The 17,997-nt window shown below is 46.2% G+C and overlaps 1 protein-coding gene and 1 pseudogene across 4 annotated transcripts in view; one reads left to right on the top strand and one right to left on the bottom strand.

The window, feature by feature from the left end:
• LOC122545372 (uncharacterized) overlaps nucleotides 1-17,997 on the top strand; it is a 66,523-nt gene that overhangs the window by 21,783 nt on the left and 26,743 nt on the right. The window contains exons 6-7 of one of the 4 annotated variants that reach the window (XR_015755055.1): nucleotides 6,383-7,783; nucleotides 11,544-13,058. Coding sequence is in view for 3 of the 4 variants with exons in the window: in XM_087984557.1 (XP_087840683.1) it covers nucleotides 7,350-7,650 (301 nt within the window). In the remaining variant the exon portion in view is untranslated. Of the gene's footprint in view, nucleotides 1-6,382; nucleotides 7,784-11,543; nucleotides 13,059-17,997 lie in introns of those variants that run through there. The other 3 variants (XM_087984557.1, XM_087984559.1, XM_087984558.1) reach the window with 3 other exon arrangements.
• Nucleotides 14,955-17,997, bottom strand: part of LOC148135504 (uncharacterized) — a 303,943-nt pseudogene continuing 300,900 nt past the window's right edge.

The raw sequence follows: 17,997 nt of genomic DNA, 5'->3' as shown, positions 1-17,997 counted from the left end.
GCCGACCAGATTCCCAACCAAATCTAGTCCCACCTGCCAGCACACGGCCCATATCCCTCCAAACCCGTCCTATTCATATACCCATCCAACTGCCTCTTAAATGTTGCAATTGTACCAGCCTCCACCACTTCCTCTGGCAGCTCACTCCATAGACGAACCACCTTCTGCGTGAAAAAGTTGTCCCTTAGGACTCTTTTTCATATCTTTCCCCTCTCAAACTAAACCTATGCCCTCTAGTTCTGGACTTCCTGACCCCATCACTCGCAACAACTGCTCCTTCAATAGTACCCACATGTCTGCTGTGCCCTTTCTGTGGAAGAATTGCTCCCAATCTGTACTTCCCAACTCCTGTCTGATAGCGTCATAATTTCCTTTTCCCCAGTTAAATATCTTCCCTCGGTAACTACTCCTTTCACTCTCCAAGCTATGCTAAATATGAGGCAGTTGTGATCACTTTCACCAAAGTGCTCTCCTACCGTGAGATGTGACAACTGTCCTGGCTCATTGCTGAGCACCAAATCCAAAATGGCCTCTCCCCTCGTCTGTCTGTCCACATACTGAGTAAGGAAACCTTCCTGAACACACCTGATAAAAATGGCTTCATCCAAACCATCTGCACTTAGGAGTTCCAGTCGATATTGGGAAAGTTGAAATCACTCATAACAACAACCCTGCTACTTTTGCATTTTTCCAGAATCTGCCCGGCTACAATCTCTCTACTGCTATTGGGTGGTTTGTAGAAAACCCCCAATGCAGTGGCTGTTCTCTTGCTGTTCCTAACTTTCCCCCCCCCCCCCCCCCATACTGACTCCGTAGACAAACCTTCCTCAACAACCTTCGGTTCTGTAGCTGTGATGCACTCTCCGATTAGCTATGCTACACCCCATCCTCTTTTTCCACCCTCCCTGTTCTTTTTAAATGTTCTAAACCCTGGAACATCAAGCAACCATTCCTGCCCCTGTGAAACCCACATCCCCATTATGGCCACAACATCATAGTCCCCAAGTACTGATCCATGCTCTAAGTTCATCACTCTTGTTTCAGATACTCCTTGCATAAAGACACACTTTAGTTTCATCGCGTAAGAAACCTTCCCGATAGATTCAATATATCCTGTCACTGTCCTGTCTGCAACTGACCCCCTCTCAGACATGTGGCTCTGATTCCCACCCCATTGCCAAACTAGTTTAAACCCTCCTGAATCACACGAGCAAATCTCCCACCCAGGACATTTGTCCCCCTCCTGTTCAGGTGCAACCCGTCCTTCATGTACAGGTCCCACCTTCTCCCCAGAAGGTATCCCAATGGTCTAGGTATCTGAAGCCCTCCCTCCTGCACCAACCTCTCAGCCATGTGTTGAGCTACAGTCAGCGAATGCAGCTTATCTCACTATCTCGTGGAATCTAAATGAATTGTGAGGATGCACACGGAGATTTACCAGCATATTGCCTTGGGGGCAGGAGAGTTTCAATGATTGAGAGAGTTTAGACAGACTAGGGTTGTTGTCTTTACAGCAGAGTGGATTGAAAGAGAGGGATGTACAAAATGATGAGGGGTGAAGATAGGGGAGGCAGCAAGAAACTTTCCCCCTTGATGGAGGTGGGAGAGAGGTATAGGTTGAAGGTCAGGGCCATTTCGAGGGGATGTGAGGAAAATTTTGTTCAGCCAGAGGGTGGTGGGGAATCTGGAAGTCACTGCCTGTAAGGGTGGGAGAGGCAGAAATCGTCATCAAGTGGATTTAGATGTGCACTCGTGACGCCAAGGCTATGGGACCAAGTACTGAGGAAAAGGGATTAGAGAATAATGAATTGGTTGTTTCTGACCAGCACAGACTCGATCGGCCTTTTTTCTGGGCTGCAGACCTCTCGGAAACTATGACTAACTCACTTTGTGATGTGTATTCTACACTGAAAAAGCGCAGCAGGTCAGGCAGCATCCAAGGAACAGGAGAATCGACGTTTCGGGCATAAGCCTAAGTAGCCAAGACCACAATATAGAGCAGCCATTTGGCCCATCAAGTCTGCTCCACCATTCTGTCATGGCTGAGATGTTTGTTCGACCATAAGACATAGGAGTGGAAGTAAGGCCATTCGGTCCATCGAGTCCACTCCGCCATTTAATCATGGCTGTTGGGCATTTCAACTGCACTTACCAGCATTCTCCACGTAGCCCTCAATTCCTTGTGACTTCAAGAATTTATCAATCCCTGCCTTGAAGCCAATTAGCGTCCTGGCCTCCACTGCACTCCGTGGCAATGAATTCCACAGGCCCACCACTCTCTGCTGAAGAAATGTCTCCGCATTTCTGTTCTGAATTTACCCCCTCTAATTCTAAGGCTGTGCCCACAGTTCCTAGTCTTCTCGCCTAACGGAAACAATTTCTTAGCGTCCACCCTGTCTAAGCCATGTACTATCTTGTAAATTTCTATTAGATCTCCCCTTAACCTTCTAAACTCCAATGAATACAATCCCAGGATCCTCAGCCGTTCCTCGTATGTTAGTCCTGCCATTCCAGGGATCATCTGGGTGAATCTCTGCTGGACACGCTCCAGTGCCAGTATGTCCCGCCTGAGGTGTGGGGCCCAAAACTGGACACAGTACACCAAATGGGGCCTAACCAGAGCTTTATAAAGGCTCAGTAGCACATCGCTGCTTTTATATTCCAACCCTCTGGAGATAAATGACAACATTGCATTCGCTTTCTTAATCAAGGATTCAACCTGCATGTTTACCTTTAGAGAATCCTCGACTATCACTCCCAGATCCCTTTGTACTTTGGCTTTATGAATTTTCTCACCATTTAGAAAGTAGTCCATGCTTGTATTCTTTTTTCCAAAGTGCAAGACCTCGCATTTGCTCACATTGAATTCCATCAGCCATTTCCTGGGCCACTCTCCCAAACTGTCTAGATCCTTCTGCAGCCTCCCCACTTCCTCAGTACTACCTGCCTGTCCAACTAACTTCGTATCATCGCCAAACTTTGCTAGAATGCCCCCAGTCCCTTCATCCAGATCATTAATATATAACGTGAACAGCTGCGGCCCCAACACTGAACCCTGCGCGACACCACTGCCATTCCGAAAAAGAACCTTTTATCCCAACTCTGCCTTCTGTCAGACAGCCAATCCTCAATCCATGCCAGGAGTTCACCTCGAACACCATGGGCCCTCACCTTACTCAGCAGCCTCCCGTGTGGCACCTTTTGGAAGTCGAGATAGACCACATCCACTGGGTTTCCCTGGTCTAACCTACTTGTCACCTCTTCAAAGAATTCTAACAGGTTTGTCAGGCACGACCTCCCCTTACTAAATCCACATTAACTTGCTCTAATCTGATCCTGCTCTTGCAAGAATTTAGAAACCTCATCCTTAATGATGGATTCTAGAATTTTACCAACAACCGAGGTTAGGCTAATTGGCCGATAATTTTCCATCTTTTGTCTTGATCCTTTCTTGAACAAGGGGGTTACAACAGCAATCTTCCAATCATCTGGGACTTTTCCTGACTCCAGTGACTTTTGAAAGATCTCAGCCACCTCCCTCAGAACTCTAGGATGTAGCCCATCGGGGCCAGGAGATTTGTCAATTTTAAGACCTTTTAGCACTATCTCTTTTGTAATGGCAACCATACTCAACTCAGCCCCCTGACTCCCTTTAATTTTTGGGATATTACTCATGTCTTCCACTGTGAAGACTGACGCAAAGTACTCATTAAATTCTCCAGCCATTTCCTTATCTCCCATCACTAGCCTTCCAGCATCAGTTTGAAGTGGCCCAATGTCTACTTTTGCCTGTCGTTTGTTTCTTATGTATTGAAAGAAACTTTTACTATCATTTTTAATATGACTGGCTAGCCTATCTTCATATTTGATCCTCTCCTTCCTTATTTTTCTCTTTGTTATCGTCTGTTTGTTTTTGTAGCCTTCCCAATCTTCTGATTTCCCAATGCTCTTGGCCACTTTATAGGATCTCTCTTTTTCTCTGATACATTTCCTGACTTCCTTTGTCAGCCATGGCTGTCTAATCCTTTGTAGGATATGTGGAACAGTCCATCTTCCGCAGCTACACTGGCACCACCCCCCACCCTTTCTTCCGCTACATCGATGACTGTATCGGCGCTGCCTTGTGCTCCCACGAGGAGGTTGAACAGTTCATCCCCTTTATCAATATCTTTCACCCCGACCTCAAATTCACCTGGACCGTCTCAGACTCCTCCCTCCCCTTCCTAGACCTTTCCATTTCTATCTCGGGCGACCAAATCAACACGGACGTTTACTATAAGCCGACCGACTCCCACAGCTACCGAGACTACACCTCCTCCCACCTGGCCCCCTGTAAAAATGCCATCCCATATTCCAAATTCCTTTGTCTCCGCTGCATCTGCTCCCAGGAGGACCAGTTCCAATACCGTACAACCCAGATGGCCTCCTTCTTCAAGGACCGCAATTTCCCACCAGACGTGATCGACGATGCCCTCCACCGCATCTCCTCCACTTGCCGCTCCTCCGTCCTTGAGTCCCACCCCTCCAATTGCCACCAGGACAAAACCCCACTGGTCCTCACCTACCACCCCACCAACCTCCATATACAGCGTATCAATCGTCGTCATTTCCGCCACCTCCAAACGGACCCCACCACCAGGGATATATTTCCCTCCCTTCCCCTACCAGCGTTCCGAAAAGACCACTCCCTCCATGACTCCCTCGTCAGGTCCACACCCCCCACCAACCCAACTTCCACTCCCGGCACCTTCCCCTGCAACCGCAAGAAATGCAAAACGTGCGCCCACACCTCCCGCCTTACTTCCCTCCAAGGCCCCACGGGATCCTTCCATATCCGCCACAAATTCACCTGCACCTCCACACGCATCATTTATTGCATCCGCTGCACCCGATGTGGCCTCCTCTATATTGGAGAGACAGGCCGCCAACTTGCAGAACGTTTCAGAGAACACCTCTGGGACACCCGGACCAACAAACCCAACCACCCCGTGGCTCAACACTTCAACTTCCCCTCCCACTCCACCAAGGACATGCAGGTCCTTGGACTCCTCCATCGGTAGACCATAGCAACATGACGGTTGGAGGAAGAGCGCCTCATCTTCTGCCTAGGAACCCTCCAACCACAAGGGATGAACTCAGATTTCTCCAGTTTCCTCATTTCTCCTCCCCCCACCTTGTCTCAGTCAAATCCCTTGAACTCAGCACCGCCTTCCTAACCTTCAATCTTCTTCCTGACCTCTCCGCCCCCACCCCCACTCTGGCCTATCACCCTCACCTTGACCTCCTTCCACCTATCGCATTTCCAACGCCCCTCCCCCAAGTCCCTCCTCCCTACCTTTTATCTTAGCCTGCTGAACACACTTTCCTCATTCCTGAAGAAGGGCTCATGCCCAAAACATTGATTCTCCTGCTCCTTGGATGCTGCCTGACCTGCTGTGCTTTTCCAGCAACACATTTTCAGCTCTGATCTCCAGCATCTGCAGTCCTCACTTTCTCCTGTCTAATCCCTCCCCAGATAATCTTCCTTTCCTTGGGGATGAACCTCTGTACAGTGTCCTCAATTATACCTACAAACTCCTGCTATTTTTGCTCCACTGTCTTACCTGCTAGGCGCTGCTTCCAGTCGATTTTCGTCAGTTCCTCTCTCTTGCCCTCGTAATTACCTTTATTTAACTGTTACACCATTACATCCGATTTTCCCTTCTCTCTTTCAAACTGCAGACTGAACTCTACCATATTATGATCGCTGCTTCCCAAGTGTTCCCTTACTTTAAGATCTTTTATAAAGTCTGGTTCATTACATAGCACTAGATCCAGAATAGCCTGCTCCCTTGTGGGCTCCATGATAAGCTGTTCCAAAAAGCTATCCTGTAAGCATTCCATGAATTCCTTTTCTTTGGATCCACTGGCTACGTTATTTATTCAGTCCACCTGCATATTGAAGTGCCCCATGATCACCGTGACCTTGCCTTTCTGACATGCCTTTTCTATTTCCCAGTACATGTTGCGCCCCTGGTCCTGACCACTGTTAGGAGGTCTGTACATAACTCCAATTATGGTTTTTTTGCCTTTGTGGTTCCTCAATTCCACCCACACAGACTCCACATCATCTGACCCCATGTCGTTTAGTGCCATAGATTTAGTTTTGTTCTTAACTAACAAGGCCACCCCTCCCCCTCTGCCCACCTCCCTGTCTTTTCGATAAGTTGTAAATCCTTGGATGTTTAACTGCCAGTCCTGAACCCCCTGTAACCATGTCTCTGTGATGCCGACCACATCATAATCATTGACGATGATCTGTGCCATTAGTTCGTCTACTTTGTAACAAATGCTACAAGCATTCTGGTAAAGTGCCTTAATGTTAACTTTCTTATCATTACAGATATTGGAAGTCATAAGATGTCCGAAGTTATCCTTCCTTTTTGCTGCATTCCCAGTCTGCCTCAAGTTTAAATCCACCTGCATGCATGTTATCCTCCTGCTTGTCTTTCCATTTAACTCCATATTCCCTGTCGCTTTTACTTTCCCTCCCCCAACTCAGAAGTTTAAAGTCCTACTGACCGCCCTATTTATCCTCTTCGCTAGAAGATTGGTACCTGATCGGTTCAAGTGGAGACCGTCCCAACGGTACAGATCCCCCCAGTTCCAAAACTGATGCCAATGCCATGAAGTGGAATCCCTCTTTCCCACACCAATCCCTTAGCCACGTGTTTACTTCCCTAATTTTCTTATCCCTATGCCAATTGGCATGTGGCTCGGGCAGCAATTCGGAGATTATGACTCTTGAGGACCTGTACTTCAATTTCCTTCCTCGTGCTTGATAGTCCCCAAAACAGGTCCTCCACCCTAGCTTTGCCTATGTTGTTAGTCCCAATGTGGACCACAACAATTGGATTCTCCCCCTCCCGCTCCAATATCCTTTCAAGCCGGTCGGAGATGTCCCACACCCTGGCACCGGGCAGGCAACACACCATGCGAGACTCCCGATCCGGCTTGCATAGGATACTATCTGTCCCCCTAATTATAGAATCCCCTATAATAACTACTTGTTCACCACTGTCACTGCTGGAGGCCCACCTCCACTGCTGCTGCAAAGAAAAAAAAACTACTTGTTTTTCTGCTCCCCCCTCTTGAATGGCCTTCTGCACCATGGTGCCGTGGTCAGCTGGCTCATCCTGTCCAGAGCCCTTTTCCTCATCCATACAGGGAGCAAGAATCTCATACCTGTTGGACTAGGTCAAGGGCTGAGGCTCCGGCACTCCTGAACTCAGGTTTCCCCTACCTGCCTCACTTACAGTCACTCTGATGTCCCTGATCACTAGCTGAATGTGAATTACTTAATCTCCCAGGTGTGACTGCCTCCTGAAACAAAGCATCCAGGTAACTCTCCCCCTCCCGGATGTGCCGCAGTGTTTGAAGCTCAGATTCCAGATCAACTTTGAGCCGGAGTTCTTCCAGCAACCAACACTTGCTGCAGATGTGGTCACTGCCATTCACAAGGGGAACAGCCAGCTCCCACATCATACAGCTACAGCACATCACCTGCCCAGCCATCTCTGCTTAGTTAATTACTATATTACTTTGTATAAATTTCAGTTAAAATACTTTCTGATACCTCTCTGCTATAGTCTTTTTCTAAAAAAGACTTAATAGATGAACCATAAAAAGTACATTTTTAACCAGTCCTCGTCACTTCCTCTGCTGTCAAAATGCTTGTCAAAGACTCTGGAGTTAAAGCCTCACTCTTCACTCCACAGGAACTTCCTTGGACCCTCTTTTTGGGGTAAGTCTGTGGACTTTTAATTCAGGGTAGAGGAGGCCCTACTTTGTAGGACCTGAGGTCTAGAACACACCTTCCCGACCGGCTTTGCGTTCCAACGTCGCTTCCGCCCAACACCTGCAGCTCTCTGCTAAAAAAAGACCATTGGCGTAAAGGCAAGTTCTGAAGTCTCCCATGGTGGAACCTTGTTGAATGCCTGAAGTCCATATAGATCACATCCACCGCGCTGCCCTCATCAATCCTCTTGTTAATTCTTCAAAAAAACTCAATCAAGTTTATGAGACATGATTTCCCACGCACAAAGCCATGTTGACTATCCTAATCAGTCCTTTCCTTTCCAAATACATGTACATCCTGTCCCTCAGTATTCCCTCCAACAACTTGCCCACCATCGATGTCAGGCTCACTGGTCTATTATTACCTCGCTTGTCCTTACCACCTTTCTTAAATTGGCACCACCTTAGCCAACCTCCAGTCTTCCGGCACCTCATCTGTGACTATCAATGATCAAATATTTCAGCAAGAGGCCCAGCAATCACTTCTCTAGTTTCCCCACAGAGTTCTTGGGTACACCTGATCAGGTCCTGGGGATTTATCCACGTTTATGCATTTCAAGACATTCAGCACTTGCTCCTCTGTAATATGGACATTTTTAAAGATGTCACCATCTGTTTCCCTACATTCAATACCTTCCATATGCTTTTCCACAGTAAATACTGATGCAAGATCCTCGTTTAGTATCTCCCCCATCTCGTGCGGCTCCACACAAAGGCCATCTTGCTGATCTGTGAGGGGCTGAAAATGTGTTGCTGGAAAAGCACAGCAGGTCAGGCAGCATCCAAGGAGCAGGAGAATCGACGTTTCGGGCATGAGCCTTTCTTCCTGAAGAAGGGTTCATGCCCGAAACGTCGATTCTCCTGCTCCTTGGATGCTGCCTGACCTGCTGCACTTTTCCAGCAACACATTTTCAGCTGATCTCCAGCATTTGCAGTCCTCACTTTCTCCTAGAAGATCTTTGAGGGGGCCCTATTCTCTCCCTAGTTACCCTTTTGCCCTTGATGTATTTGTAAAAGCCCTTTGGATTCTCCTTAACTCTCTATTTGCCAAAGCTATCTCATGTCCCCTTTTTGCCCTTCTGATTTCTATCTTAAGTATACTCCTAATGCCTTTATACTCCCCAAAGGATTCACTCGATCTATCCTGTCTATGCCTGACATATGCTTCCTTCTTTTTCTTAAGCAAAATCTCAATTTCTTTAGTCATCCAGTATTCCCTGCACCTACCAGCCTTTCCTTTCACCCTAACAGGAATATACTTTCTCTGGACTCTCGTTATCTCATTTCTAAAGGCTTTCCATTTTCCAGCTGTCCCTTTACCTGTGAACATCTGCGCCCAGTCACCTTTTGAAAGTTCTTGCCTAATACCGTCAAAATTGGCCTTTCTCACTAGCGATGTTTAAACATGGCTGGGTTTTAGAGGGTTATCTTTTACCAGCATTTCTTATTTTTGAGATGGTGAAAACTGAGTACACCAAACTGCTCTCTGTTTTGGAGTCATCAATAATCAAGAAACAAGAAAGCAAAGTGAACCGAAAGGTTAGAGATCAGAATGTTAAACCAACAGCAAACAATACCTCAAACCGATAATTAAGGTCATAGCCTCAACCCAGCAGGAATATAAACCAAAGCTCTTGGCGATATATCAACCTTTCAAAGCAGTTCACAAACCAGGTGACTCAATAACATTGAATGTGTCTTTTGCATCAACATTCACTACAGAGTTTGTGCCCACCCTTCCAGAACAAGTTCACGTTGTAAATTACCCCAGGGCCTCTACCTTCCTATGTTTTTTGTTACTATTATTCGCTCATGGCACATGGGCATCCCCTGCTGGACCCAGCATTTATTGTTGTGGTTCTGTTCGCCGAGCTGGGAATTTGTGTTGCAGACGTTTCGTTCCCTGTCTAGGTGACATCCTCAGTGCTTGGGAGCCTCCTGTGAAGTGCTTCTGTGATGTTTCCTCCGGCATTTATAGTGGTTTGTATCTGCCGCTTCCAGTTGTCAGTTCCAGCTGTCTGCTGCAGTGGCCGATATATTGGATCCAGGTCGATGTGCTTGTTGATAGAATCTGTGGATGAGTGCCATGCCTCTAGGAATTCCCTGGTTGTTCTCTGTTTGGCTTGTCCTATAAAAGTAGTGTTGTCCCAGTCAAACTCATGTTGCCTGTCATCCACGTGTGTGGCTACTAAGGATAGCTGGTCGTGTCGTTTCGTGGCTAGTTTGGTGTTGATGGATACGGATCGTTAGCTATCTTCCTGTGTTTGTCCTATGTAGTGTTTTGTGCAGTCCTTGCATGGGATTTTGTACACTATATTGGTTTTGCTCATGCTGGGTATCGGACCCTTTGCCCTGGTGAGTTGTCGTTTGAGAGTGGCTGTTGGTTTGTGTGCTGTTATGAGTCCTAGTGGTCGTAGTAGTCTGGCTGTCAGTTCAGAAAAGTTCTTGATGTATGATAACGTGGCTAGTCCTTTGGGTTGTGGCATGTCCTCATTCCGTTGTCTTTCCCTTAGGCAACTGTTGATGAAATTGTAGGGGTATCCATTTTTGGCGAATACATTGTAGAGGTGTTCTTCTTCCTCTTTTTGCAGCCCTGGTGTACTGCAGTGTGTTGTGGCCCTTTTGAACAGTGTCTTGATGCAACTTCTTTTGTGTGTGTTGGGGTGGTTGCTTTCGTAGTTCAGGACTTGGTCTGTGTGTGTGGCTTTCCTGTATACCTTTGTGGTGAATTCGCCGTTCGGTGTTCTCTGTACCATCACGTCTAGGAAAGGGAGTTGGTTTTCCTTTTCTTCCTCTCTAGTGAATCTGATTCCTGTGAGTGTGGCGTTGATGATCCGGTGTGTGTTCTCTATTTTATGTTTTTAATGATTACAAAGGTGTCATCTACATATCTTACTCAGAGTTTGGGTTGAATTTGTGGGAAGACTGTTTGTTCTAATCTTTGCATTACAGCTTCTGCTATGAGTCCAGAGATGCATGAGCCCATGGGTGTGCCATTGATTTGTTCATATATTTGGTTGTTGAATGTGAAGTGTGATGTGAGGCACAGGTCCAGTAGTTTGAGTATGCAGTCTTTGTTGATAGGTTCCCAGTCTTGTTGTCTGTTCTGTATGTCCAGCAGGTTGGCTACTGTTTCTCTGGCTAGGGTTTTGTTGATAGAGGTGAACAATGCCGTTACGTCGAATGAGACCATAGTTTCTTCCTTGTCTATATATATATTTCTGATGATGTCCAAGAATTCCTGTGTTGATTGTATAGATTGTCTGGATCCGCTGATCAGGTGTTTCAGTTTCTGCTGTAGTTCTTTAGCCAGTTTGTGTGATGGTGTCCCTGGTAGTGATACTATGGGTCTGAGTGGGATGTCTGGTTTGTGTACTTTAGGTAGACCATATAATCTGTGGGTGGTGTTGCTTTCAGGATTCATTCTCTGTAGGTCAAACCTGGTTATCTGTCCATTTTTTTGTAGGTTCCTCAATGTTGTTTATCCTATTGGTAAGCTGTGGGGTGGGGTCAAACCCTCTCTTTTGGTCGGTGTTGGTATCTGCAAGTAGTCGTTGCGCTTTCTGGATGTACTCTGCTTTGTCCAGGATGACGGTCATTCTGCCTTTGTCTGCTGGTAGTATGATTATGTTCTTATCGTTTCTTAGTGTTTTTAGTGCTTCCCTCTCCTTGGTGTTGATGTGTGTTTGTCTTTTCCTTGTTATCAGGGGTACGAGACTTTGTCTCACTATGTTGTGTCTGAGACATAACAAACAAAGTATCGTCACACAATCACACAAACTGGCTAAACAACTACAACAGAAACCGAAACACCTAATCAGCTGATCCAGACACTCCATACAGTCAACACAGGATTTCTTGGACATCAGAAGTATACATATAGACAAGGAAGAAACTATGGTCTCATTCGATGTAATGGCATTGTTCACCTCTATCAACAAAACCCTAGCCAGAGAAACAGTAGCCAACCTGCTGGACATACAGAACAGACAACAAGACTGGGAACCTATCAACAAAGACTGCATACTCAAACTACTGGACAAAAGAAGTTGCATCAAGACACTGTTCAAAAGGGCCACAACACACTACAGCACACCAGAACTGCAAAAAGAGGAAGAAGAACACCTCTACAATGTATTTGCCAAAAACGGATACCCCCGCAATTTCAGCCACTCAGACAACAACTCACCAGGACAAAGGACCAGATACCCAGCATGAGCAAAACCAATGTAGTGTACAAAATCCCATGCAAGGACTGCACAAAACACTACATAGGACAAACAGGAAGACAGCTAATGATCCGTATCCATGAACACCAACTAGCCACGAAACGACACGACCAGCTATCCTTAGTAGCCACACACGCAGATGACAGGCAACATGAGTTTGCCTGGGACAACACTACTATTATAGGACAAGCCAAACAGAGAACAGCCAGGGAATTCCTGGAGGCATGGCACTCATCCACAGATTCCATCAACAAACACATCGACCTGGACCCAATATACCGTCCACTGCAGCGGACAGCTGGAACTGACAACCGAAGCGGCAGATACAAATCACTAAATGCCGGAGGAAACATCACAGAAGCGCTTCACAGGAGCCTCCCAAGCACCGAGGATGTCACCGACAGGGGACGAAACGTCTGCAACACAAATTCCCAGCTTGGTGAACAGAACCACAACGAGCACCCGAGCTTCAAATCTTCTCTACAAACTTTGAACACCTAGCATTTATTGCCCAACTCATCTCTAGTTGCCCCCTTGAGAAGGTAGGCATGAGCTGCTCTCTTGAACTGCTGCATTCCATGTTCTATAGATAGACACATATTGCCCTGAGGGAGGGAATTCCAGGATTTTGACACAATGACACTGAAGGAACAGTGTTATATTTCCACGTCAGGACACTGAGTGGCCGGAAGGGGAACTTGTAGAGGGTGGATGTTCCCACATATCTGCTGTACTTGTGCTTCTAGATGGAAGTGGTTGTGAGTTTTGAAGGTGCTGCCTGAGGATCTTTGGTGTACTTCTGCAGTACATCTTGTAGATGGTAAACACTGCTGCTACTGAGCATGGCTAGCACGGTGGTACAGTGGTTAGCATGCTGCCTCACAGCACCAGAGACCTGGGTTCAATTCCCACCTCAGGTGACTGACTGTGTGGAGTTTGCACGTTCTCCCCGTGTCTGCGTGGGTTTCCTCCGGGTGCTCCTGTTTCCTCCCACAGTCCAAAGATGTGCAGGTTAGGTAAATTGGCCATGCTAAATTGCTGGAATTGTTAGGTAAGGGGTAAATGTAGGGGTATGGGTGGGTTGCGCTTCGGCGGGTCGGTGTGGATTTGTTGGGCCGAAGGGCCTGTTTCCACACTGTAATGTAATCTAAAACGTAAATGTAAATTTCTAAGAAAGTGGATGCGGTTCCAACCAAGTGGAGCTGGTTTGTTCCGCGATGATGTCTAGCTTCGAGTGTTGTTGGAGCTGCAACTATTCAGGCAAGGGGGGAGCATTCCATCACCCTCCTGACTGGAGACTGAGATAGTTGGAATGGCTCCATCAGGGTAGATTCTAACCATATATATCCCTCCATGGAAAAAAGGAATGAAATCACGACGAATCAATATTGTTCTGTCTTCCTCAGATGGATCCCACGGCCTATGCCACAAATTCCAAACTGAGTCATACCCATCGCACACAGCCTACCTCAGATATACAGAAAGCCTTTGATTTTCTGCCATTTGTTAGATTAGATTAGATTACTTAGTGTGGAAACAGGCCCTTCGGCCCAGCAAGTCCACACCGCCCCGCCGAAGCGCAAACCACCCATACCCCAATATTTACCCCTTTACCTATTCACCTGGCCAATTCATCTGACCTGCACATCTTTGGACTGTGGGAGGAAACCGGAGCACCCGGAGGAAACCCACGCAGACACGGGGAGAATGTGCAAGGATCAAAAGGAAAGTTGTCTTACAGTAAACAGTCAGCTTCCAGGTGGCAAATACTATCTGTCCCTGCTGAGTTTCTCCAACAATTTCTGTGTTTCCTTTTATTTCTATCATTCATTGCCTGAAGAAAGCTAATTGAATGCTGGCCATTATAATTGAGAGATCTGGTGTACAAGGATGCAAAAGGGATGCTGCAGTTATACAAAACCCTGGTTCGACACCACTTGGAGCAGATCTGGGCACCACACCTGAGAAAGGATAGATTGGCCTGGTAAGGAGTACAGCGTGACTTTACAAAAATGATACCTGGACTTCAGGGGTTAAGTTATGAGGAGAGATTATACAAATTAAGCCTGTTCTGTCCAGAATTTACAGGATTCATGGATGATCTGATCAAAGAAAAGACAGGGTATGGAAATTGAAAGTGTTTCCACTGGTCGGAGATCCTAGAACTAGGGAGGGCATAGCCAGAGAATTAGGGACAGACTGTTCAGGAGAGATGTTAGGAAGTATGACTATTCACAAAAGCTGGGAGAGGTTTGGAACTCTTTTCCACAAACAGCAGGCATTGCTAGATCAGTTGTTAGTTTTAAGTCAGAGAGAGAAAGAGAGTGTTTTTGTTCAGCAAAGTTATTAAGGGGAATAGGGGCCAAAGGTAAGTCTATGGAGTCAGGTCACACATCAGCCGTTGAATGGTGGAGCATGCTGAATGGGTTGAATGGTCTCCTCCTGCTCCTTTACATGAATATTCCACATTAATATATCATGGAACTCCCTGCAGTTACAAAGTGGCATTTCCACACACTGGAGCAATTAGTGATTTCAATTGGAAACTGAAAGTCCAGATATTTTATTTTCACACATTCCAGATCTCCACCATCCTCTGGGTGAAACAATCCTCAAATCCATCTCTAAACCTCTTACCCTTCAGTTTAAAAACTATGAAGGCAAATGTTCTAAACAGCTTCTCAAACACCCTGTCTACACGTGACACAACCTTCAAAGAATTATGCACCTGAAACCCTCGGGCTCTGCTCTACAACACTACCAATCTTACACTCTGCTATCAAGTTCCCCCTCACCCATCAACCTTCTGTGCTATAAAGGAAACAACCCAAACTACCCTCCCCAACACTTCCAGGAAGAGATTTGTTTTTGTGGATCTTTCCAATCAGCCGAATACCAGCATGAATACTGACTAGTACGTGACGGTGTAGGATCAGCAGCTCACAGATTCATACTCACCATTCAATCGGCTTGACCCGATCTCTGCGTGTTTGAAATTTCTTGCAGGTCTGTCCTCACTCGGGCCCTCAGCTCGATTTCCCATCGCCCCCCCCCGGAATGAAATAATTCCAGATCATCACCCAACCGAGTTCCAATCCCAATCGTGATAACAAGTTGCTGCTGTACGTGTATGAAAACTCCTGGCAACAAGGTCACTGAGCCAAGGTCCCACGGAACGACCTCCTGGAATTATCCAGAATGTGGTTGAGAACTTCTACGTTCATAGAATCATAAAGTTTTACTGTACGGAAGGAGGCCATTTGTGTCTGTACCAGCTCCTGAATGAGCTACCCAGGTAGTCCCACTCTCCAGCCCTATCTCTGTAGCCCTCTAACATCATCCCTTCCAAATTTATATCCAGCTCTCTTTTCTCTCTTGCCTGTGAAGGTAAGGTGTTACACATAAAGAAATAGCCAACAGATCAAAGGTGCATCTCCAACATGATCTAATATTCTCCATTCAATACTTGCTGTCACTGGAATTAATTTCTTTTCTGCCCTCTGCTTTGTGTTGGGTTAGCTCAGTTGGCTGGATGGCTGGTTTGAAATATGGAGTAACATCGACCGCGTGGGTTTGAATCTCTCACTGACTGAGGTTACCGTGAAGAACTGTCCTTCTCCATCTCTCCCCTTGTGTGAGGCATGGTAACCCTCAGATTAAACCACCACCTACCAGTTATCTCTCTCTCTCTCTCTCTGACACACCAGCTGAGGTCCACCAGTGTCTTTTATAACTTCAATACCACTTCCTTGTTCTCAGACTCTATGCCCTTATTAATAAAACCAAGAATGTTATGTGTTTTATTAACTGCTGTCTCCCTGTTATGCCACCTTCACTGATCTGTGGACATATACCCCCAGCTCCAAACCTGCTCGAGTTTTTTTTAAACCCCCCTAAATGTATTGTCTTTCCATTTCTTTCAACCAACGCCCTTCACCAAATTTGTGTTGAATCACGTTTGTCTTTATTTTCGAATGTTCACAAATTCGATTACATTACATTACATTACAGTGTGGAAACAGGCCCTTCGGCCTAACAAGTCCACACCGACCCGCCGAAGCGCAACCCACCCATACCCCTACATTTACCCCTTACCTTACACTACGGGCAATTTAGCATGGCCAATTCACCTGACCTGCACATTTTTGGACTGTGGGAGGAATTGAACCTGAGGCAGGAATTGAACCCAGGTCTCAGGCGCTGTGAGGCAGCAGTGCTAACCACTGTGCCACCATGCCGCTCACCTTAATTAAAATCTATTATTTTGTTAAATAAAACTTAATTTTCTCCCTCCTAGCAGTTTTGCTCTTAACTAACAATATAACTCCAAAAGAACATCCAGGCTGGCATCAGGTCGAGTCCACTTGGCCCCTCAGGAATCTGCTCTGCTATTCCATACGATTGCAGCTGATCCCATCTCAGCCTTACCTTCACTTTCCTGCAAACACTCACTTTGACCCATCACTGATTAACAATCTGTCTGTCTCCTCCAATTTATGCAGTGGTGGTGGTGGTGGGGCGGGGGGGGGGGGGGGGGGTGATGTTCCCACAGATGTACAACCCCCTCCTCATTTGAGAGAATTCATTGCTCCTTACCTCTGTTTTCACTCTGCCCAGCCCCTTATCATGAAATGATAACCTTTTATTCTAGATTCGCCCACATGAGCAAACATCCTCTCCGCAACCCCTTTGTCAATACCCCCTTTAGCATCTTATAACCTTCCGTTAGATCTCCTCTCTTCCAAACTCCAGAGAAACTGCTCAATCTCTCATCTAAGACAAACCCTTCATCTCTGGAAATGATTGAGTGAATCTCCTCTGAACTACCTCCAGTATAAACTGCATCTGTCCTCAAGTAAATTGTACCAGTCTCTTTTCATAAGACTAAACTTTCATCTGGGCAATCAATTCAGTGATCTCCTTTGAACTCCCTCCAATTACATCCCTACTCAAGGAATGGGACCAAAAGTGTCTGCAGTATTCCGGATGTGGAAACCCCAATCCCTTGTACAGTTGCAGTAACAATTACCTACTTCCATAATAAATGTCTTCCTTGTGACCTGCTGTAGCCTTTGCACTGACATTTTGAACTTTCTCTCCCATTCAGATGATAAGTTGCCTTTTTCAATTCTTCCAACTGCAATGAATAACCTCACCACTAATGGGACTGGCCAACGCTCAGTTCAAAGTCTAACGGAAATTGAGAGAGTGTGTCCTCAATTTGAACTGTTGTGCTTTAGATTTGCAAATGAGTCAGACACAACGGTTCATTTGCTCCAATTTGTCTAACTGATGTAAAATTGCTGGGTTTGCACCTGAGTGATTTTCAGACCATTTGGACAGTGTTTGAACGTGTCTCTCTCTCTCACACACAGATGTACACATTCATACTCTCACTCAAACGCACTACACACACACACTCTCTCATACGCACACCCTCATACACTATGTGAGCAACATCAGTTTGAAACCTACATCGAGTGCAGACTGGAGAACGATCACCAGGGTTACCTGCTGGAATGTCTCACCCACCTTGTTTCCAATCCCGGAGTTTAATGGGAAGCAATGTGAGGAGAGAAAGGATCAGAAACAGTGGGACGATGAGTACTGCCATCTCAGTGCTGTGTGCCTGTGCTGGATTCAGAGATGGATTTCCTGTCAATAACATCATTCCTTCAGCAAACACCAACCCCAGTGTTTCCTGTTCCCTGTTGCCCTGACCCCCTGCCAACACTCGTGTCTGTAAAATTCTCTCCAAACCCTCACCATTACATTAACATCATTGTTTCTGTGCAGGCCTGTCTCATTAACAATATCCCACCAATCCAACAGAAATTATTCCATGCTAAACTCAAAAGATCGCTCTTCACCCACTCTCTCTAAATTGTCAACTAGAAATTACTGTCCTTCATTTTCACGGCCTGCATATATC

The sequence above is a fragment of the Chiloscyllium plagiosum genome, unplaced genomic scaffold (assembly GCF_037043375.1).
Source record: "Chiloscyllium plagiosum isolate Xiang-an unplaced genomic scaffold, Cpla_swu_hap1 HiC_scaffold_49, whole genome shotgun sequence".
Lineage (NCBI taxonomy): Eukaryota > Metazoa > Chordata > Chondrichthyes > Orectolobiformes > Hemiscylliidae > Chiloscyllium > Chiloscyllium plagiosum.
Note: the sequence above shows the minus strand (reverse complement) of the source record. Positions and strands in the feature narration are given on the sequence as shown.